Source organism: Oryctolagus cuniculus, chromosome 5, assembly GCF_051225735.1.
Source record: "Oryctolagus cuniculus isolate XC-2025 breed Fujian yellow rabbit chromosome 5, ASM5122573v1, whole genome shotgun sequence".
In the NCBI taxonomy this organism is placed as follows: domain Eukaryota; kingdom Metazoa; phylum Chordata; class Mammalia; order Lagomorpha; family Leporidae; genus Oryctolagus; species Oryctolagus cuniculus.
The window spans coordinates 125185231-125212239 of record NC_142871.1 but is presented as its reverse complement, the minus strand read 5'-3'; the positions used below and the strand labels follow the sequence as shown (position 1 = coordinate 125212239).

Sequence of the window (27009 nt, the reverse complement as noted above, 5' to 3'; positions counted from 1 at the left end):
ACGCCAAGAGAAGGACTCTGGTGAGTTAATTTGCCTTGTGCCAGGGCAGGCTTTAGCACAGTGGTTAAGAATGCAGGCAGTCCTTTATGGGGTTTGAGACATCCACATCAAAAGAGACTGCCTGGATGTGAGTCCCACCTTTGCTTCCAGTTCTAGCTTCTTCCTGTTGTACATACAAGGAGGCAGTCAGTGGGTCCCAGCCACCCACATGGGAATCCTGGAATGAGTTTCTGGATCCTGTCTTCTACCTGGCCCGGCTATTGTGGACATCTGAGGAGTGAACCAGTGGATAGACATCTCTCTGTTTCTTTTTCTTTCAAATAAATAAAAGTAAATGAACAAAAAATGTAAACACAAAAAGCTTGTGCAGCTCATGTCCTCCGTTCACACTTAGCTATAGCGTCTCAGATGGACACTGGTGGCAGCATAATCTACAGGCCATCATGGCATTCAGCAGCAGGTTGTCTTTTTGGCAGAGGGGATGAAGGTGGATATGGTGGCATTGGTGTTATATAAATTTCTTAAAGTGTTTAATTCAAAGGACTAATTTTATTCACAATATTGTGTAAACATCGTCACCATCTACATCCCAAAACCTTTTCATCACCTCCAGCAGAAAGACTGTACCCGCTAAGCAATAATTCCCCCTTGGTAACGTCTCATCTCCTTTGTCTCCATGAGTTTGCCTATATATTGCACATAAATGGACTCATAAAAAGTCTGTCCTTCTGAATCTCTTATTTCACTGCGTTTAATATTTTCAAAAGCCATCCACGCTATGGTATGTATCAGAACTTCAATTGTCTTTATGGCTGAATAATATTGCATGGTATGATCTGACACATTTTATGTTCCCATTCATCAGCAGTTGCCTTCTGATTCAAGAAGCAGCGCAGGAGATGTGCAGTGGGACCTGAGCAGTGTTTGGGATGAGCAGTGCCCTCTCCACTGTGGGGCTTTGGCCGGTGTCCTCTGCCTGCCTAGCAGAGCAGCTCTGGTGTTCCAGGAGAAGACCTGGTGCAGATTCTGGGGGACTCCAGCTCTTACGTGTCCCTTCGCCTCTTCATTCTGAAAGTGCCAACAGTCACTGAAGCAAAGTGTAACACGGATCTACACAACGAATCGCTGTTGCTGTCCCCACAATTAAATGTCAAGCTCCCTTTCTGCTCCCAGCTGGTGGTGGTTAATAGAAAAGGGAATGCACACTGGCTCTGGGGTGCCAGTCAGTGGGCTCAGCAATGAAGTGCAGCACCTGTTCAGCGGCCCCTCCTCTCTTCCCTATCGCTAAGGAGGCCCTGGACATACATGAAGCATTCAAACTTACCGCTGCTTGAGTAACTGGAAAATGCCTCCCTTTTTAACATAATGTGAAAAGACCTTTGAGAACTGGGTTTCCTGATCATAGACGGGAGAGGAGATTTATTTCCCCTTTCTTCCTAGGTCTTCTCTCTGTGCCTATGCAGCAGAATCACCATGCCTCCAGCCAATGGTCTCCAACAAGACATGTTCCTCTGTTCTATCTTTTCCTTTGCGACAATCCTCAGAATTCCTAAGGAAAGTAGAATTACAGCATCATTTCCAAAGATGCTGCTCATGAGGTGCCTGGGCATTGTTCTGCCTTAGATTCCTGAGAAATCAAGGATCAGTGTTGGAAGGTAATAATGAAACAATCATATCATTCCTTCTTGTTGCCCTGCAGTTATCCATGAACTGATGATTATAGGTAGTAGAATGTCTGCTTTTCTTTGGCACAAGAAGAAATAAACTCTCCCATAGTGAGGAGACATATGAAGCTCCATATTTAACCTGCAGCGGTCCAGCTCTTTTATTTAGCCAAAGAGCAAACTATATTATATGTTGGAAATTTACTTCTTACTGGGGCAAGAAAAAAGTTCCTCTCTCAGAATGCAGACACCTACCGTCTGCATGAGAACCTCACATATTTCTTTTTCTTTTTTTTTTTTGGATTTTTTTTTGACAGAGTGGACAGTGAGAGAGAGAGACAGAGAGAAAGGTCTTCCTTTACTGTTGGTTCACCCTCCAGTGGCCGCTGCGGCCGGCGTGCTGTGGCCAGAGCATCATGCTGATCCGATGGCAGGAGCCAGGTGCTTCTCCTGGTCTCCCATAGGGTGCAGGGCCCAAGCACTTGGGCCATCCTCCACTGCACTCCCAGGCCACAGCAGAGAGCTGGCCTGGAAGAGGGGCAACCGGGGCAGAATCCGGCGCCCTGACAGAGACTAGAACCTGGTGTGCCGGCGCCACAAGGCGGAGGATTAGCCTAGTGAGCCGCGGCGCTGGCTCTTTTCTTTTTTCTTTTCTTTTCTTTTCTTTTCTTTTCTTTTCTTTTCTTTTCTTTTCTTTTCTTTTCTTTCTTTGACAGGCAGAGTGGACAGTGGGAGAGAGAGACAGAGAGAAAGGTCTTCCTTTTCCGTTGGTTCACTCCCCAATGGCCGCTGCGGCTGGCGCGCCACGCTGATCCGAAGCCAGGGGCCAGGTGCCCTTCCCAGTCTCCCATGCGGGTGTAGGGCCCAAGGACTTGGGCCATCCTCCACTGCCCTCCCGGGCCACAGCAGAGAGCTGGACTGGAAGAGGAGCAACTGGGACAGAATCTGGCGTCCCGACCGGGACTAGAACCTGGTGTGCCGGCGCCACAGGTGTAGGATTAGCCCACTGAGCCACTGCGCCAGCCCTCACATATTTCATAGCAGCATAGGAGGCTGTTATCCAAGAAGAGAACAGATCTTCCAAATTTGAAAATAAGATATCTAGACTCTTTTTCTAATTGATAGCTTTGCATAAAAATGTGTCATAAAAATGTATCTGAAATTGTACAGGAGCATACTTCTAACAAAGACTTTTATCAGAGAACTTAGTTTGTGTCTATAGAACACATAATCAGGTAACACATAGATGTGTCTTAATATCCCAAGCTTCCTGCTACTTGGGGTTCTTCAAATCTTGTTTTCTAGGTGGTTGTTTTTGGTGTCTAAAATTTTTCAGACAAAAGCTTCCTGAATGTACAGTGCCACCCCTACCACCCCATGGTAGAGTTTCATATTTATAATTGTTGTTATTTTAATATCAGATGTTTGTTAAATATCAATTTAATCTTCATTAAATGTTTTCCAGTTTAATAGTCACAAAACTGCCAGAGGAGTAAAATCTTACTTTATCAGTACCATTATAACGAGTAAGAGTCTACCACTAGGCCACTTCCTAGAACCCAATAGTTGGATACGGCTCACCTGAATACGCATGTCTAAAAAAACTCACCAACAAGAGCAGTTACATATATAAGATTGGTTTCTGTGATGAAAATCACAGAGGTGAAGATTAGAGGTTTGACAAATGTTATCTAATTTCCTAAATAGCACAATGTAAAAATGCATGAAGTGTCTTCTCAGGGGTCTTACAGGATAATTCTCAGAGCCTTACGAGAGCAAAGTCTGTTCTCTGGGGCTGAGTATATGAACAAGCTCTGCTCCTTAGACTGAAGGAGGTGCTGAGTACAAGGGTCAACCAGATACTTCTCAGCTCAAATTACAGTTCCAGCATTGACGCTGGGAGCAAGGCTTCACTTGCTTCCCATATGCCCGAGATTCCTCAGTATGTGTGCCACATAACTACCCACCCAACAGGTCCATTTCCAAACAGATGCTGCTCATGAGGTGCCTGGGCATTGTTCTGCCTTAGATTCCTGAGCAATCAAGGATCAGTGTTGGAAGGTAATAATGAAACAATCATATCATTCCTTCTTGTTGCCCTGCAGTTATCTATGAACTGATAATTACAGGTAGTGGAATGTCCATTTATACAGGGCACCCAAGTTTGGGGTGCCTAAAACAGATCAGGGGAGATTACAATTGGACTCCATCCATTAGTGGTGGTGGTGGGATTTTTCTCTTTTCAGACTATCATTCTCTCAATCTAACCACTGATTCATCTGTTTGTTTGTTTTTCTGTTGTTGTAGAGCTCCAAATAAACAAAAAGCATTGGCACCAAGAGGATTAAGATGAAGTTCTGGCCGGCGGAACTTAGCTAATCCTCCACCTGTGGCGCTGGCATCCTGAGTTCTAGTCCTGGCTGGGGTGCCAGATTCTATCCCAGTTGCTCCTCTTCCAGTCCAGCTCTCTGCTGTGGCCTGGGAAGGCAGTGGAGGAGGATGGCCCAAGTGCTTGGGCCCTGCACCTGCATAGGAGACCAGGAGAAGCACCTGGCTCCTGGCTTCAAATCAGTTCAGCATACCGGCCATAGAGGCCATTTGGGGGGGTGAACCAACTGAAAGGAAGACCTTTCTCTCTGTCTCTGTCTCTGTCTCTCTCTCTCACTGTCTAACTCTGCCTGTCAAAAAAAAAAAAAAAAATTAAGTTCCTTGATCTACCTGAGGTTAGGTCCTCAGAGTTTGGATCAGATGGGGAAATACAACGTATCTTGGAGGAAGAGACTCAAAGACTAAGACAGGATTCAACAGGAGAAAGATGTTTCCAGAAAGTCAAGGAAATATAAGAAATGAAATCTGGACTTGTTCCACCACGCTCTGCCATCACCAGGAACTTCTTGGGTCCAGAGCTATCGAAGACTGAAAGGGATCCTTTTTTTAAACCCTAATCTCTAAGAATTATGGATGCTCAGAAGCTTGTGTCAAGAATCAAGTTGAGACAGTGGCAAAATTCTCCCATGAAGTATATGAGAAATACTGCTACCAGAATCAGGAAGAGATTGGAACATTATAATAGTTTCCTTTCCAACAGGGAGAAATACAGAAAAACTTCCCAGGTAGGTTTGAAGAAAAGCATGTAATGATCAGATGCTGGAACGACCTGGCTATAGAAATTTGACAATTAAATTCTTAGATTTTTGCAAACAGTACTCGTCTTGAGTAACTTAAGTGAGTAACTGCTAGAGTAGACTGAGAGATGGACCAAAGATAATGACACCATCTTAAAGAATTAGTGTCAAATAATTCTGTTGACTTATGCAGTCTTACACTTACATGGTTTGAAACATTAAGCTTTCAGAGATGGACAAGATATATTTTAAGAGAAGACTCTGACTCTCCACAAGCAGAAGTTTAGGAATCGGTGAAGGCAGCTGTAGGAACTATTTCCGGGTAAGGATCCTATCCTGATTCTCAAGTTGGAAACTTATAATTAAAGCCAACTCACAATGCACTACATCTTTCATTTTTTCCTTTCAATCTAAAGCTTCCAACTGCTCTAAGCTCTCATTCCTGGAAAAGTTTTTGGCAGTCACTTTTTGGAACACACAATTTCTGAAGCTTTTCCTCTTTGTATCATACCCTTTCTGCACCTAAGCCTACTCCCCATATGTAGTCGGTAATGCTATTGCCATTGGAGGTAAAATGGTCCCAGTGTTGGCCTGTTTGCTCACAGAAGGGCAAACAAGGGGCAGGAAGGAGTCCTGCATGCATAAGTCTCAAGATATCCTCAAACCTTCTGGGGCCCGGCACTGTGGCGTGATGGGTAAAGCCACCCTCTGCAGCACCGGCGTTCCATATGAGTGCTTGTTCAAGTCCTAGATGCTTTACTTTCAATCCAGCTTCCTACTAATGTGCCTGGGAAAGCAGCAGAGGATGGCCCAAGTGCCTGCATCCCTGTACCCATGTAGGAGACCTGGAGGAAGCTCCTGGCTCCTGTATTTGGCCTGGCACAGTCCTGGCCATTGCAGCCACTGGGGAGTGAATCAGCAGATGGAGGATCTCTCTCTCACTGTCTCTCTCTCTCTCTGGTAGTCTTTCAAATAAATAAATAAATAAATACATCTTTTAAAAAAATAACACATCTGCATGTAAATAATGATCAGAAAAATTTGAGATTATAAAAAACCTTTCTGACATAAAGAACACATTATTACTCATTCAACACATGTGTAAATGGACACAGAAGCATTAGAGAACTTTCTGGAGGCCAAACAGAAAGCCAGTCACTGGGTCTGAATCCCCATCTGACACTAGACGTCAGGCTGGATCTATCTCCCTGTGTGATTCTCAGAAGGGCACTACTGGCAAACTAGCATAGTCACCTATACTTCTGACTCCTATTAGGATGCTAAGGATTTTAAAAGAAAACTCTGCATTTTTTAGCATGTTTTATATGTTAGACATTGCCCCAGAAGCTTTAAAATAGCAATAAAGAAAGTTCTGGTTCATTTAGCACATGTATGCATACATACATTCTATCTATCTATACACATAGTTATAGTCTAAAGCTAAAAGTGACCTTGTAATGGAAACACAGCGCTCACATCTGTGGTGCTGGTTTTCAGTAACAGCAGGGCTGCACACACTGCTTCTCTGACAGGCATGTCACTACCATGACTGACGAGCCTCGCCAACGTGGCTGACACTCCTGAGACAGTTTTCACCTTGGCGGAGCACAGGGAGCTCCATGTAAATTTTCAGGAGTATAAAATGAAGTCTTGTGAGTCTTTTGGAATAAATATCTCCAGGCGTGGTGGGACCACAGCCAAGCAGCCTAGAAGTTCTATCCTTTGCTTACAATAGTTTGTGAACTATGATACTGAGACCTATGTAATACAAGTATTTTAAATGCTTCCACACCATTTCAAGTACAATCATGAAAATCTGAAAACCCTCTCCCATCAAAGAGAACAGAAAAAAATCAGTTACTTGCAAAGCTATCTTAACTGAGATGCCTAAGTATACAAAGTCTACTTTAAAAATTGTACCAACCAGGGACAGGCATTTGGTCTAGGGGTTAGGATATCAGTTGGGACATCCATGTCCCATTTAGGAGTGCTTCAGTCTGAGTCCCAGCTCCACTCCCTAGTCTAGTTTCCTGTTAACATGAGCCCTGGGAGGCAGCAAGTGATAGCTGAAGGGGTTGGGTCCCTGTCCACTCATATGAGAGACCCGGAATGAGTTCCTGGGTTCCTGCGCCTGGCTCCCAACTTCGGCTCAGCCCTGCCAATGTGGATGTTTGGGGAGTGAATCAGTGAATGGGAGCTCTGTCTATCTGTCTCTCAAATAAAAAACAAACGACATCAGTAATGTCATGCTCCATCAGTACAATACTGGCTCCCTAATTAGCAAATTTAAATGAGTTTACTGCAGGTGCCTGGCAGTATGGCTGGTAACTGCAACGTCAAGTTAAATGGCATGCTCAATGACCACTAAAGTTCTAGAAAATTAGTTCAAACCAATGCATCGCTTTGTCAGACACTCTTAAGAATCCAATCTTGGAGGCCGTGTTGTGGGACAGTGGGTTAAACTGCCGCATGCAATATCAGTATCCCGTATCAGAGCACCAGAGTTCAAGTTCTGGTGGCTCTGCTTTCAGTCCAGTTCCCTCTAACCTCTTATCGCACCTGGAAAAGCAGTGGAAGACAGCCTAAGTACTTGGGCCACTGACAACAACAGGCGAGACTTGGATGGAATTCCAGGCTCTTAGCTTCAGCCTGGCCCAATCCTGGCTGTCGAGCCCATTTTGGGGAGTGAACCAGTGGATGAAAGATCTCTTTTTCTCTGTCTCTCCAGCTTTCAAACTTTCAAATAAAATAAATCTTCAAAAGAAAACTACTCTTTTAGAAATATAAATCCCCTTGAAAATTTACCACAACTAGTCAGCATTTAACTAATTGCCAGTCCATCTGCTTTTCTACAGGAAACATCACAAAATTCACAAGTTAGTAAAGTTACGTAAAGCCCATAAAAATCTCTATCTTCCTGACAAAGTTTACTGATTTTGTTTGTGAGACTTTATTTCCCCTCTTCTGAGAAACTGAAAAAAGTTCCCACATCAGATTCAGCCCAAGGCACAGTTATTTGCAAAAGGAGGACTCATAACAGAAGTGGATGCCAAAGAACACTTCTTTATCACGTTAGTCTTGACTTGGCACAGTGTCTCAGATGGTATTCATTTGGAATAAAGAGATCGATGACATAACTTGTCCAACCCTCCTCTATAAGTGGCTTTACTGGAAGTGGGTAAGGGCAGAAAAATATAAATTCATCTGTCTGTAGGCAACCAAAAACATACCAACTCATCTTGGAGTAATTTCACCAATAAGATGATTTAGAGGACAGTTCAGTGGCACCATTTTTGGAAGGCAAAAGCTTAGCAGAAGGAACATAAATCAAAGGTGACTGGCAGGTAAAGGATATATGCAGCAATCAGCCAAACCATGTGCACACTGGCACAAATTCAATAAGATCATTTATAAAATTTTTAAGGCAGAAGTACACAAAAGGGGGTCTGGTGCTAACTAAATCCACAGATAGCTTACATGCCACTGAAATAAACACTTCCAGATGCGGGTGTATAAAAACCTTTCACAGAAAGAAATGTTTTCTTTCATAAATCTGAAGGAGGGACTCTTCTCAGGGAAGGGCGGAAAGTCTGAATGTGAGACTGAGTTTCTTACAGACTACGCAGAACCTGCTGAGGTCGAAGGATCGTGTTGGCCACAATGAACTACACGGCAAGTCGCTGGAAGCATCACCACAATCAGTGAGACTGGATTTTCATTAAACTATGTAAAAAATGCTAACATGTCACTCCAGAAGCCTTATAGAATCAGGTGTCCTAGTGTTGCAATCATTACTTTGCTCATAATTCTTTTGGTGGAGGAGCAAGGGTGTAGATAGGAGACTCAAATGGAGATAAAAGCTGCTAATCAAAGTTTAGGAAAATGATACTTTGGAACTGATGCTGGCACAAAGCTATCGCAGACATGGCTTTAATGAAGAAAAAAATTTCAAAATCTGGTTAGATTATAGTCATCTTTCAGGAATGCATGACCAAATTCATTAATACCTTAGAAAGTCAATTTGATCACCAAAACAGCAAAATTATCTGTGAGACCTTCTGGTCACAGATACATAGATATACTCCCAGAAGTGCATACAAAAAGCTAGAATATTTTTTCATTTTTTACGTTCAGGTGATTTATGCATTAAGCATCACCCCATTCCCCTTCTCCAACCAGGAAATCCCCTTGAAATTAGTTTCCTTGTTTAATCTTTAAACTTCATGTTAAGTTTCTATAAATATCTGAGCGCTTGATTTAGTCTTGAGAACATTTAAAATAGTCTGTTATGAGAGCGGGCATTTGGCCTAGTGGCTAAAACACCCGCATCCCATAAAGGAGGGCCTGGGTTCAATTCCTGCCTCCTGACTGCAGCTTCCTGCCAAAGCTGACCCAGCCAGGCAGCAGCCATGGCTCAAGTAATTGGGTTCATGCCACCTCCATGGGAAATATAGATTGCATTCCTGGCTCCCGGCTTTGGCCCCAGCTCATCTTCGGCTGATACAGCTATTAGGGGAGTAAGCCATCTGAGAGGAGCTCTGTGTGTCTGTCTCTTCCTCAGATAAACAATAAACACATTGTCTGTCCTATGCATTAGCTCATCCACCTTTTACTCATTGCTCAGTCAGGGTCTTACTCCGATGATTCCACCCACCACATCTCTAGCACAGTCTGCCTTCTCTGTTCTCACTGCCACCACCTCAGAGGAGGCTCTCCTGGCCACGGTACTGCAGCAGCAATCTTTCTGGTCTTTCTTCCTATTACATCTCCTCGCATCGGTCTCTTCTGCACACCATCATCTGAGTCTTTTTCTATGACAAAGTGCTTCTCATGTTAACTCCTTGCTCAAAAAAATCTAATCACATAAAACCATACTGAGATTTCTCTTATCTACTAAATATATAGGTAACACTTAAAGCTCTTCGTCATCTGTTTTACAAACAGTGTGGGATTCACGTGGCCTACAGTTTGATGACTGCTGTCCTACACCACAAGGCCTAGGTGAGCTGGCTCCTTCCCAAGAAGACACATGGGGCCTGTGACGCTTCACCTCTCCTTGATGGGCCTAGACCTAGAGCCTCCCCACTGTCTGGGCAGCCAGGCTGCTTCCCTAACTCTGTCTCTGGTATTGTTTTATTTTATTCCTGCCTGAGCTATTTTTTTTCAATGTTGTTACTCATGCTCTTCTCCTCTGTCTTACAAACTCAGTTCAAAGGTTAATGACCCTACAGATTGTCCTTGACTTCCTCAGGCAGTTTATGCCTTCCTTTCTCTGCCGCCCAGCATTCTGCCTACCTTTCAATTACAGCCCCCATCGCAAGCACCTGGCTACTTATTGCCATATATCATGCCCCATCCCAACATATTTCTAATACTATGACTGGCAGATTTTCCTTAATGAATAAATAGAGATATCAGAGCTATAAGGATTTCAGGACACATAGTCCTACTTCTGAATCATGTGGGGTTCAGCTGGGTGCATACAGCCTCTGTCTGACGGACTGTTAACTGCCTGGGTTGGCCTCAGAAACCAGGTGTCTGTTGTATGTAAATATGATTTCATCCAATCAGGAACACATGCACTCTGTATTATTTTTCCAGCAGCCTTGGGTGACAGATTGACTCACAGTGGTACATTCTTGCCTTGCTGCCTCATGATTTTGACCGTTTGTGAGCTGGCTGTGTGGGTAACAAATATTGCTTGCCATTGAAAACTAAAGTGAACCTAGTTCACCCACCTGAGGATCAACCCTTAATACTGTCTTTAGGCAATGCCCTTAAAGAGAAGCGCAGTGTGGAGCCCTAGCTGGCTTTCTGTTCTTTTTCTCCGACACTGAATGCCTGCGCGGATGAGGAATGTTTGTCAACTATAACTTATTTACTTAGTAGGTTCTTACCTAATTAGTCTTGAGAAGGGAAATGGGTGTTTGGGGTTAAGTCCGGAATGCAGAATAAAATCCAAGCCAGAAATGTAGTCTCTAATTTCTCTAGGAGAAACCATAAAATCTGCACAAGTGTTTGCATTGGAATTGACAGGAACCTGCAGGCCAGGCTGTGAACCTCTGGAACCAGAGTCAACTCAAACATTCCCTCCCAGTATTCACCCAGGGACACAGCTGCCCAGCTATCACCTCGAATGCTCCTAGCAAATTCGCAGCCTGACACTGGGCTCCATCCCCATGATCTCTGCCAACTAATCAGTCAAAATATTTCCCGATCTGGAGAGCCTACACCACATATTGGGCATACGCCCAGAACTGCAAGTGCACTCTAATCAGGCTGGAGAGCCTAGCCAGGTGCCAGGGCAAGAAGCAACATCTGACTGACACATGGACTATGCATTTTCTCTTCTCGCAGCCTGGGGTCATGTAGAAGTGGCATGTGGGGGTGGAACAGTTGATCTGGGCATATGCAGCCTAGGGGATTTGGTTTAAATCAAATCATAATTAAAACACCAGGCAGGAAAACAAGGCATAATTATTTTTTTCCTGCATGTTTTTCCTACCTTGCTCATAGCCTTAAATATATGTTGGGCATAATAAGAGTAAGATATCAGTTTCATTTCTGGAAGGTGTAAATGCCCATTTAAAACAATCTACTTATTATGTTGTGGGATTAACTTTGCAACTACATCAGTAAATTAAATGACGGTTCAATGATTACATCTGTTGACTAAAGTATGTAACACTACTTAATAAATCACCAAAAAGCAAATCAACTCAAGTTCAACAGGCTCTCATCGTGGGTATTTGGAGGGGATTTTTGTCACACTATCAATAAAACAGTATACAGACATTTCACTTAAACAAAATATGTTTATGAATGTTTAATGTTTCTGGTAATGATAAATAAAGAATCTATTTTAATAAAAACAGTGTGTTATTTTCTAATATTCACTTAATTTAGATGTAAATATTAATTTTAAAAGATTGGTATTTTTGCTAGGTCAACATCAGCAATTTAATACACTGAATGAGTTGTTATGTCTAACTGAATATTTACAATCTTCTTGTTTATTCACAGACTTAGGAAGTTTCATGCCATTTTTAGAGCATAATTTTAAAATTTAGAAATAGCAACTTAGTTTAGTTCCTCCCAACTAATCCTTCTGTTGCTTTTATGAAGTTATGAGTGAAAAGAATCCTGTGATTCATTTTTTTTAAAGGGAGATATTTTCCTTCTGGGAGTCACTCGAAAGATTTTTCCATTCTATTTCTATTCCTCTAGAAGATTGCAAAGATCCACAAACTATAACAGCACATTTAAACCTCAAGATGTAGTCCTTTTAAAACATTATGATCAGGAAGGTTTTTAATGCCCTCTTGCCTCACACCCAAGCCCCAGGGCTGACTAGGACTACTGTATTTCATTGCTACTTCAACCATCCTCCCCACCCCCCAACAGTGAAGACTGATTTTCTCCTTTTCAAACTATGTTCCTGAAAATTCTAGGATTCTAGGGGCCTCACAGATATTTGGTTTGAATGTCCATTAAAACTTTCATGTTACTCAAAATAAAGATTATTGTCTTTTGTTTTATATTTGAATATCTTATAATTAAGAAGTTATATCTGAGAATCTGGGTTTGCTTTGTTTTTGGTGTTTAAGGCAGTCCAATTACCCTACACGACGTGTTGAGATGCATGTGTATGATGAAATGAAAACGAATCTTGATGTGAATGGAAGGGGAGAGGGAGTGGGAAAGGGGAGGGTTGCGGGTGGGAGGGACGTTATGGGGGGGAAGCCATTGTAATCCATATTCTGTACTTTGGAAATTTATATTCATTAATTAAAAGTTAAAAAAAAAGAGTGATCTTCCATATATAACATACAGATTTAACACCTCTTTGAGTACTCATCTTTGATATAATACTGTTTAGGAAATGCTATCTCCTGCATTTAGGAGGAAGCCATCTAAAGAGTTAAGAGCATGGGCCAATCTGTACTGAGAGTGTTTAGCAGGCAGGACTGCTGAAAATTCATGGAAGCCCACAGTACCAGTGAACCACATGCTGTTGAGCTCCTATCCACAGAAAGAGCTCAGCTACCTACTATGTGATCTTAAGTCAGTTACTTAGTCTCTACTTCTGTTTTTAGATCTATAAAGTGGGATAATGACACTGATCTTGCTGTGTTGTTGTGAGGATTAAATATGACAATGCAGTCCAAGGCCATACCACCCTGAACGCACCAGATCTCACCTGATCTCAGAAGCTAAGCAGGGTCGTTTGCACTTGGATGGGAGACAATGCAGATGAAAAGTTTCTTTTAAGCTCTTATGCAAATTATAATTTGATTAATCAGTTCTTGTCTCAAAAGCCAATAATCTTCTCTCAACTCCTCTACTTTATTTCCACATTTCCAACATACTGTCTCTGGATAATCCTAAATTGTATAGTGTTATTAGTAGAACCATATGAAGTTTTTGTTACTCAATTGAATCTACAATATAATATAACTTGATCTAGTAAGTTTTGTGAATTTAGCCCCCTTTACTTTAAAATTAAAATCAAACTAATGAAAAGTTACAGATTTGGGGGAGAAAAAATGTGCTGTTTTTATGGTTGCAAAAAGGCATTTGGTTCCAATGAATAATGATTTCTACATCAGTACTCACTGAAAATTTCTTATTTCCAACAAAAATACAAATACTTACAAATTCTACCCAATTCCTACTTGGAATTTACATTTGAAAAAATTCTAATACTTTATGACATTTAATTTTCTACGTTGAACACATAAAATGCAGACAAATCTAATGTGTTCATGATGTAAGTATTATTTATGAATGTGAAATTCATATAGATCAAACAGTCAAAGCAAACTGCTACATCTCTTTTGTTTTTAAAATTTAATGTATTTCTTGAAGACAATTTTATATTGTTGATCCCTATTAGTCTCTTATGAACACTCCTGAAGAATTAACTCCATGAGAATATCCCTCACGTGGCCTAATAAATACATATACATCCAAGTAAATGGCCACAGTGGAAAAGCAGTAAATAGGGAGTCAGGATGTCTTAGGTTAGCTCTGTCATGTACTACGCCACAGACCTCTGAGGCCAAGACTAACTGGCTCTCTCAAGTCCTAGCAGCTTTAAAATGCTATGATTCTGTGTCAGTAATTAAGACAGCTGAGTGGATACTGAAATGACTCGCTTATAGAGACGCACATAAGGTATTATTTAGGTGAATATAACCACGCTTAAATGAGCACTTTTATTGTCTCACTATTCTAGTTTAATAGGAAGAGACCTGATAACACGCAAGCTCAGAGGGTTAACATATTTTTCTACTGTGAAGAACAGGAGAAATGAAAACAGATTTAGGTATTACACATAGGATTATGTCATCACACTCAGTGAACAGTTTCCTTTCTTTGGCTTTCAAAATTATAGACTTGGTTTTATATCAGCCATTTATGGCACTTCCCATTGAGAGCTGGGCTTGAACTTCAGAGCAGGTAGCCATGGACACCATCCACTGCTTGTAAACAGTGAAGATCTACATAAAACCTATGTCTGATCAGCTTCCATCAGACAGACAAGGAGTGGACCAGTGGCTTACCTTTCAGGGTATTTTCTCTGGGATAAAAAAAAAAACCCAAATGTTTAATAATCATAAATATTTAAAATGTCTTTTACCTCAAACTTGCAAAAGTAAATTTTAAGAATAATTTTTATGAGGCCAGTGCTGTGGAGCAGAAGGTTAAGCCTCTGCCTGCAGTGCCAGCATCCCAAATGGGCAATGGTTCGAGTCCCAGCTGCTCCACCTGCAACCCAGCTCTCTGCTAATGCACCTGGAAAAGCAGCAGAGGAAGGCCCAAGTCCTTGCGTCCCTGCACCCATGTGGGAGACCCAGAAGATGTTCCTGGTCCTGGCTTCACCTGGCCCAGCTCCAGCCATTGCGACCATTTGGGGAGTGAACAAGCATATGGAAGATTTCTCTCTCTCTCTTTCTCCTTCTCTCTCTGATTTCTGCCTTTCAAATAAATAAATTGTTAACAAAAAAGGAATAATTTTTATGAAACGTTTACCAGTAACACTTGAAGTTTTTGACTGTGAAAAGAAAATGTTCAAGCAGTTAAGTGCCAGTTGATTATCAGATGAAGTTATGTATATTTTTTCACATCTTTTTGGGTCCCAATATCATTTTCAATGTTCTTTTCTCAAGTAATACATATGAAATATTACCAATATTTCTAGAAGGAATACCGAATAGAAAACAGAAGGACATTAAATATACTAATATAATAATAATTTGATAATAAAATAGTTATAATAGGAAAAGGATAGCTTACTAATTTTTTGATATTTAGTTCTCATACTGTAAAAGCTCTCACATTATATGTTGATAAAACAGGGAGACTTATAGTTAAATAAAAATTTTCTAAAAATTAAAAACATAGATGCATATTTAATCTCACATGAAGCATTTTTTTAAATCACGAGAATGTAAAATATGTAGAGGAAAATACTGGTGGATCTAGCTATACAAAATTCTATCTATTGAGAAGAATATCAAATTAGAAAAAAATTGAAAAGATAAATAGAGAACTGGGAAAAATATTTGCAACAAACCTGACAAAAGTTTTTACTGTATAATTTCCAAATGGCTTTAAAAATTTAAAAAATTATGAGCTATTAAAAATTCATATATATTGGTAAATACATAAAAATAAGTCTACCAGTAACCCACAGAAAGTTGGCAGAATATTACACAAATCAGAGGAGGAGTGCGCAGTCAGCAGTTCCAACTCCAGTCAGGACACTTGTGTCCCACCCTGGAAGACTTGGGTTTGATTCCTGCCTCCAGCTTCTGATTCCAGTTTGCAGACTCTGGGAGGCAGTGGTGGTAATGGCTCAAGTATGTGGGTCCCTGCCCCCTATGTGGGAGACCTGGGTTCACTTCTTAGTTCTCGGCTTCACTTCACAGCCCTTAGCATTTGAGAAGTGAATCAGAGGATGGGGGCTCTCTCTCTCTGCTATAAGATAAATTTTTTAAAAACATCAAAGAAATACAAATTGCCAGGAAATATACTAAATACATTCAATATCATTAGTTATCAAATAAAAATAAAGGAAAAACACAATTATTTACTAGCTATATGTGAACTTGGCCAACCTAATTAAAATCTGTTAGTTTCTTCATAAGGTTGCTCTGAGAATCAAGTGAGTTAGTTTAGTGTACAATAAATGAGGGACTTCACTGTCACTAATACAATTTAGTAAGAGCATGTCAGGTTCATAGTACTTAGATCCTATCATGAGGCATGTTTAGTTCTGACCCTCATTTTATAGATGAGGATCCTGAGCTGTAAGTGGCAGAGCTGGGATCTGAACACATGATGAACCTTGGTTCCAGGATCCAAGTTCTTAATGACAGGTGGGAGCTTTCTTCCTGTCTCTCACATCAATGAGAAAATAATTTTTTACAAAAGTTCTTTTTTTTTTTTTTTTTTTTTTAATTTTTGACAGGCAGAGTGGACAGTGAGAGAGAGAGACAGAGAGAGAAAGGTCTTCCTTTGCCGTTGGTTCACCCTCCAATGGCCGCCGCTGCAGCCGGCGCACCGCGCTGATCCGATGGCAGGAGCCAGGATCCAGGTGCTTTTCCTGGTCTCCCATGGGGTGCAGGGCCCAAGCACCTGGGCCATCCTCCACTGCACTCCCTGGCCATAGCAGAGAGCTGGCCTGGAAGAGGGGCAACCGGGACAGAATCCGGTGCCCCAACCGGGTCTAGAACCCGGTGTGCCGGCGCCGCAAGGTGGAGGATTAGCCTAGTGAGCCACGGCGCCGGCTTACAAAAGTTCTTAATCTCCACACAACATACCCTTGCATTTTATCAGCCACTATGAGTAAAAGGACCACATAACATGGCAAAGATGAAAATCACACAGGACACTCTTGGTCGCATTAGCACTGTGAAATAACTACTACAAATCTTAGATTCTGAAGTCATTTTTAGAATTACTACAGGAAACTAAAGAAGAAGCAAAAAGTAAAATTTATTTTCTTAAAGGTCTTTAGGAACATACATGGAAAACTATGTAGACAGGGGTGGGGACAGTTGCAAAAGTATACATTTTCTGGGGGCTGGAGCCCTGAATCTTAGCCACGGTTCTATTATTTAATCTAATTAATTGCTAAACTTCAGCAGAATTACTTAAATATTTCAGATATGTATATCTTCCCTGATGTTCTCTATAGGACTGAAAATAAATGAGAACCTAGAAGAAAAAGAAACCAAAATACTAAAGACAGTACTGTTACGACTGGGTGAATGGGGATGGATGTTTGTGTCTCTGTGACACTCATCAATGAAGGCCCACAGCTGACTGGCAGATGCCTAATGCTCAAGCCATTACTGCCCACCCCAGCAACAGCTACAGTGCTAAGTACTGTTAATACTGTCTTCCTCTCCTTCACTTACCACAGCAACTTATATCAACTTATTCACAAGGTCAAGAACTCACAATTCTTTATATAATGCATTGTATTCCTGAAATTGATCATGTTGAAATTTGGTATAAAATTATTTCTGATAATAATTTATCATATAGTAGAAGACGAATAATGGCTCACTAAAAGCAGACTTTTAAGTATGTTTGATTTATGCTAGAATCAATTTCCCATGTAAACAAATGGCTATTTTTGATACTTTTATTTTTTAATTTATTTTTTATTTTTATTTTTTTGACAGGCCGAGTGGACAGTGAGAGAGAGAGACAGAGAGAAAGGTCTTCCTTTGCCGTTGGTTCACCCTCCAATGGCCGCCACGCTGATCCGAAGCCAGGAGCCAGGTGCTTCTCCTGGTCTCCCATGCGGGTGCAGGGCCCAAGCACTTGGGCCATCCTCCACTGCACTCCTGGGCCACAGCAGAGAGCTGGCCTGGAAGAGGGGCAACCGGGACAGAATCCGGCGTCCTGACCGGGACTAGAACCAGGGGTGCCGGTGCCGCAGGTGGAGGATTAGCCTATTGAGCCATGATGCTGGCCATGTTTTTGAAACTTTAAAATTTTTAAAATTTATTTGAATAGAGATGAAAGAGAGAGAGAGAAAGAGAGAGAGAGAGATTGAAAGAGATCTTCTATCTGCTGACTCACTCCCCAAATGCCCACCATAGCCTAGACTGGGTTAGACCAAAGTGAGGAATTCAGAACTCAGTCTGGGTCTCTCATGTGGGTAGCAAGAATGCAAGTACTTGGGCCACTACTGCTGCCTCCCAGGGTGTGCATTAGCAGGGAACTGGAATTGGAATTAGAGTTGGGATACAAATCCAGGCATTCCAATATGGGATGTGTGCATCCTATGCAATGTTTTAATTGTTGTGCTAAATGTTCACTCCTATTTTAATTCTCCAAATGAGTTTAAAATTATTGGAAATTGGATACATATGCACCAAGTTATAGATATCCTACATGAGATATTATATTTATATAAATATATATTATATTATATTATGAGATATTATATTTAAATATATATCAACATTGGATTTGGAATGACATGCTATACAGATGTAGCCTCTGCTTCATAAATACACATGGTTGTTCACTGGCATCTTAATTCACAGAGAAAAGTTCATGTTAGAGGTAAGAAAGCTCACCTTCTATATGAAAGTTTAGATTTTATTTTTGGTTACTATAGAGGCAGTCTTCTACTTTCAGGAGTTGAGGCTAAAGCCTAGGCAACAAAGTGTTCCTGTTGCACTCTTAATACCGTTTAAGGTACTCGGGGTGAACCTCAGGAAGCAAACATCAGCAACCCTTGGCATGGACGTTTTCACCCTCAGTTCCTCCTTTTGGCAGCTGGAGCTATGTAGGACCCAGGACAGGGTGGCTACATTATTGGGACAAAGTCTGCACTTTGATCCCACCTTAAAGGGAGATTTTTTTTTTTTTTTCATTTTTAAAGGGCAGATTTATTCCCAACACAAAGAAATGACAAATATTTAAGGAGATGTAAATTTAACTGAAAAGTGGTCTCTGTTAAATTAAGAGTAGGAATAAGAGAGGGAGGAGATGTACAATTTGGGACATGCTCAAACTGACTTGCCCCAAATGGTAGAGTTAGAAATGTGCCAGGGGATTCCAATTCAATCCCATCAAGGTGGCATGTACCAGTGCCATCTCACTAGTCCAAGCAATCAATTTCAGTTCACAATTGATCACACTGATAGGTCTAAGAGTCAAAGGGGTCACATAAACAAGACTAGTGTCTGCAAATACTAACTGATAGAATAAAAAAGGGAGAGAACGATCCAACATGGGAAGCAGGATACACAGCAGACTCAAAGAATGGCAGATGTCCTAAACAGCACTCTGGCCTCAGAATCAGCCCTTAAGGCATTCAGATCCGGCTGAAGAACCCATGAGAGTATTTTAGGCATGGAAAGCCAAGACACTCTGGCAAAACAAAACAAAACAAAACAAAAAACAAATAACAACAACCCTAAATGAAAGATCTCTGCAAGTGAGATTCCAGTAGCAACAACGGGCCATCAAAGAAGGATATACCTTTCTCTGAAGGGAGGAGTGAATCTCCACTTTGACTATGACCTTGTCTAAATAAGATCAGAGTCAGCGAACTCAAAAGGCTTCCATAGCCTTGGCAACTCATGACTAGAGCCTAGGGAGATTACTGATGCCATAAACAAGAGTGTCAATTTGTTAATTGTTAAGTCAACAACAGGAGTCACTGTGTACTTACTCCTCATGTAGGATCTCTTAATGTGTTGTACATTGTGAATTAATGCTATAACTAGTACTCAAACAGTATTTTACACTTTATGTTCTGTGTGGGTGAAAACTGTTGAAATCTTTATTTAATATATACTAAATTGATCTTCTGTATATAAAGAGAATTGAAAATGAATCTTGATGTGAATGGAATGAGAGAGGGAGTGGGAGCTGGGAGGGTTGCAGGTGGGAGGGAAGTTATGGGGGAGAAAAGGCATTGTATTCTATAAGCTGTACTTTGGAAATTTATATTTGCTAAATAAAAGTTAAAAAAATTAAAAAAAGAAACTTTTCTTCATTAATCCATTGCTTACATTTAGGTACAGTTTGTACAAGAGACAAGTGTTATATTTTTAAAGAATCAGCTTTCTGACTTTTTAATCTTGTTTATTGTATTTTTCTTTCATTAATATTTTATTCCTTATTTTTCCTTGGATTCACTTTGCACAACTTCTTTTCTATTGTAATTATTTAAAGCTACACATTTTTCTCAGAATACTACTTAAAGTACAATTCATAATGCAAATTTCTGATATACAGCATTTTTGTTATCTTTCACTTCTAAAGATTTTATAATTTTCATTAAAATTTTGCAAACCAAAAAAATGCTAATTACATGGATTGGTTTATTACACATTGCAAACATAATTTTTAAAGATTTATTTATTTAATTGAAAGTCAGAGTTACACAGAGAAAGGAGAGGCAGAGAGAGGCAGAGAGAGGCAGAGAGGCAGAGAGGGAGAGAGGTCTACCATCTGCTGGTTTACTCCCCAGCTGGCTGCAACAGCCGGTACTGGCATTCCAAAGCCAGGAGCCAGAAGCTCCTTCCTGGTCTTGGAAGGACGTGGGCCATCTTCTACTGCTTTCCCAAGCTATAGCAGAGAGCTGGATCAGAAGTGGAGCATCCTGGACTCAAACCGGCGCCCATATGGGATGCCAGCACTGCAGGCATCAGCTTTACCTGGTATGTCACAGCACCAGCCCTACCATACATATGCTGATTGTACCACTTGCATATGTACAAAAATCTGAGTGAGAAATAAAAGGGAAATTTATGTATTGTAATCTATACCACGAAACCGTCTCCCTGATGGTATCACTTATGACATTAAATGGATTAAGCATTTAGCCGCACAGCTTGGGCATATTCTTACACTCGCAGGTAATGGACTGGAGCTTTCTGAGGAGTGATTAAAACCTTGGGTGTCCCTCTAAGGTCAGGTTATTTACCATTTGCTGTTGATTTGCTTGTCTGCTCTGGTATTGGCTAAGTGAACCATCTAAGTCATGGCTTACTTAGTCAATTTTCCAGATCTGTTTAAATTGAACATTTACAAATTGTACCGTAGTTTTAAAAATTATTTTTCATTTCATTTGAAATGCAAAAAGAGAGGGACATAGAGAAAAGATGCTTGTTCATTCATCCAGTGCTGGCAACAGCTGGGATGGGGCCAGGTCAAAGCAAGGGGCCTGGAACTCCATCTGAGTCTCCCACATGGGTGGCAGGAATCCAAGTACTTGAGCCACTGCCTGCTGCCTCCCAGGTAGGAAGCTGGAATCAGAAGTGAAGCAGGGACAGGAAACCCAGACAGTTCAAATATGGGATGCAGGCAACCAAAGCTGCCTCTTAACGGCTGTGCCAAATGCCCTTCCCCATCAGTTTTTAAAAAAGCATATTGGTACATGTTTGTTAGATAGAAATAGCTTAGACTACACTGAACCTAGTTTACAGTACTTTTCAACCATATACTACAGCCCTATAAAAGAAATACATGAATAGCAGGTTGGATATGGGATAAAACACACACACTCATATACACACACAGTATCTTCAACCAAGGTGACTCTTAAGCAATCTGGTGAGTCTATTTAAAAACAAACACCTTGCAGAATGAAGCATCCACCGCTTCCTTTGGAGGAAATATTGTAGACTTCATGATTATGAGGTTTCCCCTTGCATTAGACACATTTTCCTTTATGCAATTTTGCTACTTCTCCAAAATATATCTCTCTTTGCTATCCTCTAATTACTGTCTAGATTATTATCGCTACTGCTTCCCTTTTCTTTTCTCTCTACTCCACAGCCCCAAACTATTGGCCATTATTTGGCTCCTTATCTATGGATTTGCTAAGTTGATTCTTTCCATTTTAGTTAACTTTAAATTTTTTTACTTTTCATCATCTCACATTTTTCTAAATGTCATTTTCCTTTTGACCTATAGCTTAAAATAGCTCCTCTTGTTATGTAGGAAAAAACAAACAGGATACTTGATTTCATTCTTTTAGACCCTAAAAGTATTTATGCCATTGATATATTACTTTAGACAGTAGTATTAAAATCATATTTTTATGATAATATGACAAATTTTAAATAGGAAAGCAAAGTGAAAATAATCACCATCATTATAAAAAGCTTCCAAGACAGTTATAAAGCACATTCTTGCTACCTGAGATTTCATACAATTAAGAACAACTAATTAGAATAAAGCATAGAAAGAGAGCATTCTCTTTAAACTCTGAGAAACACAGAGATGATATAAGATACAAGAAATTATTTCTCTAAACAAATAATAGTAAAATCCACTGTTAGGTATAAATGTATACTATGTTACAGCTATTATGTATTTATTCATTTCTTTGTTTATGTATGATGTTATAAATATATATTCCAGCAATTAGTATGCTACAACCAAAGTGAATATTAAGAAACATAAATTCTACTACTCCTTGGTTATGTAAATCAAACATTACTTTTGAGAATCAAATCGTTTCCACATACAGAGAAGGATTTGAAGAAACTTCTATTAATAGAAGTAAAGTTCTCTTTAAAGGGCCCCAGATGAGCATTTCATTAAAGCACATGCATGTACGCACATGCGCGCGCACACACATACATCTCTCTTTAGGCGCTCTCTCTAGGCTCTTGAAATGGCAAGTCTTTAATTCTCCATTTAAAAAAACAAAGCCCTGATTATAAGCTTTCAAATTATTTGAAGATGTGAAAGATTGTCTGCATTTCAGCCTAGTTCAAAGCCAGTAAAAAAAAAAGTCATTTCTTCTTCTTCCAACTCAAAGTATGTTTAGGAGAAGGACATCTGATAGAAGTGGTAATGCCAATCTAACCAATTTTAAAATAAAAAATGCTTCTAGCAATATTTGGACACATATAATTTGACAAAAAAGTTCTATAAACCTGAGCTTTGCAAAATAGAAAATATAAGCCCCTACAAAAAAAGCTTGATTTGTAATTGAAAGAAAATAATATTTTGTAGAAAAAAGTGTCCTTCCAAAAGAGACAGAAATGACTTTTATTTCCCAAGAGAATTATGCCACTTTTATACAACAAAATTACAGTCGCCACAAATTGCTTTCAACAATTCCATTGCTTCTTCATTTGACCACTTGAAAATCAAAATTCTTTGAGATTATAAATATAACTTTCTATAACTCTGTTATTACGTACTGTGAATGGGGAAAGGGGGCCAATCTTGTGGCCGTAGCGTCGAACAGCTTCTCTGATGTGGCAGGGCTGGATGGCATCGCTGTGAGCCTCAACACCACAGGCCGCAGCGCTCTGTGACAGAAAAACACATAAATTGTTACTAAATCAAAAACACACAACAGAACTGTAGTGCATAAAATATGAAAATAAACCTTTGTAACATGGACCGTTTTTTCCCCCTTAGGACGCACATCACCACTGCCATATACTACATCTAAAAAAAAAAATCCATTAACAAATCAAAGATGACTTTTACATGACCTCTTCTGAGCAGACCTACCAAATGCAATTTTTATGCCCACAATATTTCACCTAAGCCTGCACGTCAAGGTATAGGAGAATAGAGCCTCTTGCATGCAGATGAAAAGTGTCACGGAGCGTGTTGAAAGAACCACAGGAAGCTATTTTTTTTTTTAAAGTTTAAACATTTATTATTATAAATGTTTCTTGGGAGCTTCCCGGGTATATTTCTGAAATAACCTGAGGGTCATCAATTTAAAATGAGAACTGTAAAGTTGCTATACATTTATTTATCATACTGGGGGCTGTCATTAAAGACCATTTCAACTTGGTTCCTCATTTTCTAGGTGTTGTCAACACACACAAAAAATCAAATGCTTTCTATTTTAATCTGCCTCATGTATAAAAGGCAGGCTTGAAAGCACAAAAAAGACATTAGAAAGAGAAAGATTATTTGCAATGAGAGTATGAATACCAATTCAAAAAATGACAGACTTGTATGTATTTGAGTGTAACATGGTTTTTCAAAAAACTAAAATGCTTAACAGGGACATTACAGTTCATGGTTCAGCTGCTTCCCAAATATTTTGGGTTTAGATCCAAGCCCGATCAGTTACTAGCTCTGTCGAGCCATGTAGCATCTCTGGGCCTCAGCTTCCTTATCTGCAATTTGGGAATAACAATTGTAATTTGTCATATGATTGCTGTGAAAATTGAGTTGAGATACATGTGTCAGAACAGTGCTTTATAAATATCAGCTAATAATAACATTATTATTTAAATTAAGGGCAAAGAAGGAACCTCTGCATTCCTGAAATAGTGAGCTAATTTAGTTTAAAGCACAGTAGGCATCAAATGCCAGGCCATCAACCTTATAGACTCAAGGGAGAAAAATAACCAGCTTGCAGAGCACTGAAAGTATGATTCAAAACTCATCTTTAGTCTCATAGTTAACATTATTTAATTTTTATAATTACTATAATCACTATAATTTTTCTGATAATACTATGATTTTTACTCTCATAATTCTTTATAGGGAATACAAGTCCCTGGATAATAACTTCTATGGGTAACAGTTTGGCAAAGTCTTACCAAAATGAAAAAGTACAACCTGTTTGACCAAGCAAATTTTGACTCTGAAGAATTTATCCTACAGCTATGTTACACGGGTGCAAACTTATATCTATATATCTACATCTATCTATCTATCTATCTTGAATATTTAGTTCATCAACGAGGTGCTGGTTAAACAAATTGTATCTATTCAGAGATATATAAACTGGAAGATCCACTTAAAAAGTGCAGCAGTTTCATACACACACCTATGGAGCTATTTCTAGGATATGTTATGCAAACAAAATGCGAGGTTATCCAATGAAGTGATTTATGGTAACAGCTATTTTAAAACAAAACAAAAATTGGCACTCCAATAGGGTTGCTAGTGTCACAGGCAGTGGCTTAACCCACTGTACCACAACGCCAGCCCCTACCAACTTACTTTCAAAAATACACAAAAACTGTGGTCTTTTAGCACTTCTGTCCTCAAACCTTTAAGTTGTTGATGTCACAAGGATGCATTTTTCCACATTGTAATGGGGTTTCTAATAATGAAAACAAAAGAACTACTGATGCAAAAAAATTAAAAATTAAAATAAAATAAAACAACACAAAACATTATCCACTCATTCTAAGCACAGAATATCTCTACAGAGATGCACCGAAAGTCAGGAGCAGTGCTTATCCTAGGAGGGAGAACGAGCAGCCAGAGGACACGGTCAGGGGAGACATCACTCTTCACTGTTACCTTCTGGGATTTTAAAATATATTTTTTATACCATGAGCATGCTTTTCCTATTCTAAGCTAGTATAATAACTTAAAAATTCCTGCAAAACAAAAAGATCTGCTAATTACCCAAGCTGAACTTGAAATAAGACTTAAAATGTAAAAACACGGATTTTATTTTTATTATTTTAACAATATTTGAAATGGGCTGAAAAGAAATTTACTCTAGGGTATCTTTCTCAATTTTATTCCAACAATACTGTAAATAGCATACTTGCTGTGCCCACAATAACACAAATTAAGTTATCTTAACCCTAACTTTGGCATTGATATAAAAGTGCATAGGGTTTCTTTGGAAGCTTTCTCAACTCTCATTCCAAATCTTTTGTTTCAGCTGAAATATATTAGAATAAGTATGAATATCAGGTCCCCAGATGAGGGTAAGACTTCTGTGAGTCTAATCTGCTCAACAATAAGAATGTGATTAATACTCACAGTTGGTATAACAGACATCTGTGGGGTAGTTGAGGCATTCTATGCAAATGTTCACCTGGATTTGTAATCTAAAGTAGGTAATCCAGAGGAAACTCAAGTGGAAATACAGAAAGAGACACATCAAGAAGTTCAACATCAAGTGGGGTGGGAGGGCCTTCCTGTGTGTTCCATGGCATCTCTTAAATTCACTCCTTTCTTCTATCAATTGGACTCAATTTTCATTTCTTTTTTTCCATGGCAGATAGATACAATATTTTGCCTTTGCATTCCTAAATAAATTTGGGTTTTAGTACAGAAAATCTTTCAGAATTTCTGGCATGGCAATCAAATAAGATTTGGGAAAAGTGAAGTAGGAGGTTGGTATGGTCTGAATCTTTGGATTCCATAAGTGATGGATTAGGACACGGGACTTTTGGGAGGTGATTAAGCCATGAGAATGAAGCCCTCATGAATGGTGTTAGTGCCTTTATGATAGTGGTCTGATAGAGGCCCCTCACCTCTTCCACGATGTAAGATTCAGGTGGAAAGATGACTGCATACGAACCAGGAAGTGGACCCTTAATAGACAGACTTTGCCAGTACCTTGTTACTGGTCTCCCTCAGCTGTTTCTAAATAGTACCAAATTCATGAAACTCTGCTAAAACTATAGGAAGTAAAGAGAAATGCTAGCCACTGCCACTAAAGTGGGCTTTGAAGTTTAGAAGTTAGTCTAGAAAACTAAATTCCCCGTTTAACATATCAATATACCTATAGTACCATCATCACCAACTAGTACTTTCTCCATAGAAATATAACAAAACCCCAAAAAGTCTATGATGTATCACTCATCATGTCCAGGATATAATTCAAAATTAGTAGATGCAATAATACAAGAAAGTGTGAGCCATACTTAATTAATCCAAAACTATTTCAGATATTTAATTTAATAAACAATGATTTTTAAAGTAGCTACTAAAGTTTGCCTAGGAATATAAAAGAAAATATAACAAATGAGAATATAAATAACAGCAAATTGAAACCATAAAAAAATCAAATAGAAATTCCAGGAGTATAAAATAAAGTATCAGAAATAAGGTACTGAATGAGTAAATAAATAACTGGCAGAGTTTGTTTGATAGCAGACTGGGGCTGACACAATAAAAAGTCTGAAACACAAAAGATTAATAGTATTTATGTTATCTGCAGAATAGAAAAAATATTAAAAGAGAAATTAAAATGAGCCTCAGGTACCTATGAAATCAAAGGAATGTTCTCAAAGTTTTAGAAGTGGAGGAAATGGACAATGAGGCAGAAAATATATCTAAGAAATAACTGCTAAAAATCCCTATTGGTTGAAGATGTAGATCCATTCAGGATGCCAGGTGAACTTTAGGCAGGATAAATATAAGTAAAACCATATTGATGGATATCATGGTCAAATTGTAGGAACCCAGAGTAAAAACAAAATTTTGAAAGTATCCAG

At 39.5% G+C, this 27009-nt stretch overlaps 1 protein-coding gene and 1 long non-coding RNA gene across 4 annotated transcripts in view; one reads left to right on the top strand and one right to left on the bottom strand.

Annotated features, from left to right (window-relative positions):
* SUPT3H (SPT3 homolog, SAGA and STAGA complex component) overlaps window positions 1-27009 on the bottom strand; it is a 496390-nt gene that overhangs the window by 56481 nt on the left and 412900 nt on the right. For all 3 annotated transcript variants that reach the window (XM_008262999.5, XM_008262998.5, XM_089333878.1), the window contains one exon: window positions 22990-23100. In XM_008262999.5, the coding sequence (XP_008261221.1) occupies window positions 22990-23100 (111 nt within the window). The remainder of the gene's footprint in view (window positions 1-22989; window positions 23101-27009) is intronic.
* LOC149126639 (uncharacterized) lies at window positions 864-5169 on the top strand. The gene is made up of 2 exons (XR_016234574.1): window positions 864-1655; window positions 3972-5169. It is a non-coding gene; the product is annotated as an uncharacterized LOC149126639 (long non-coding RNA).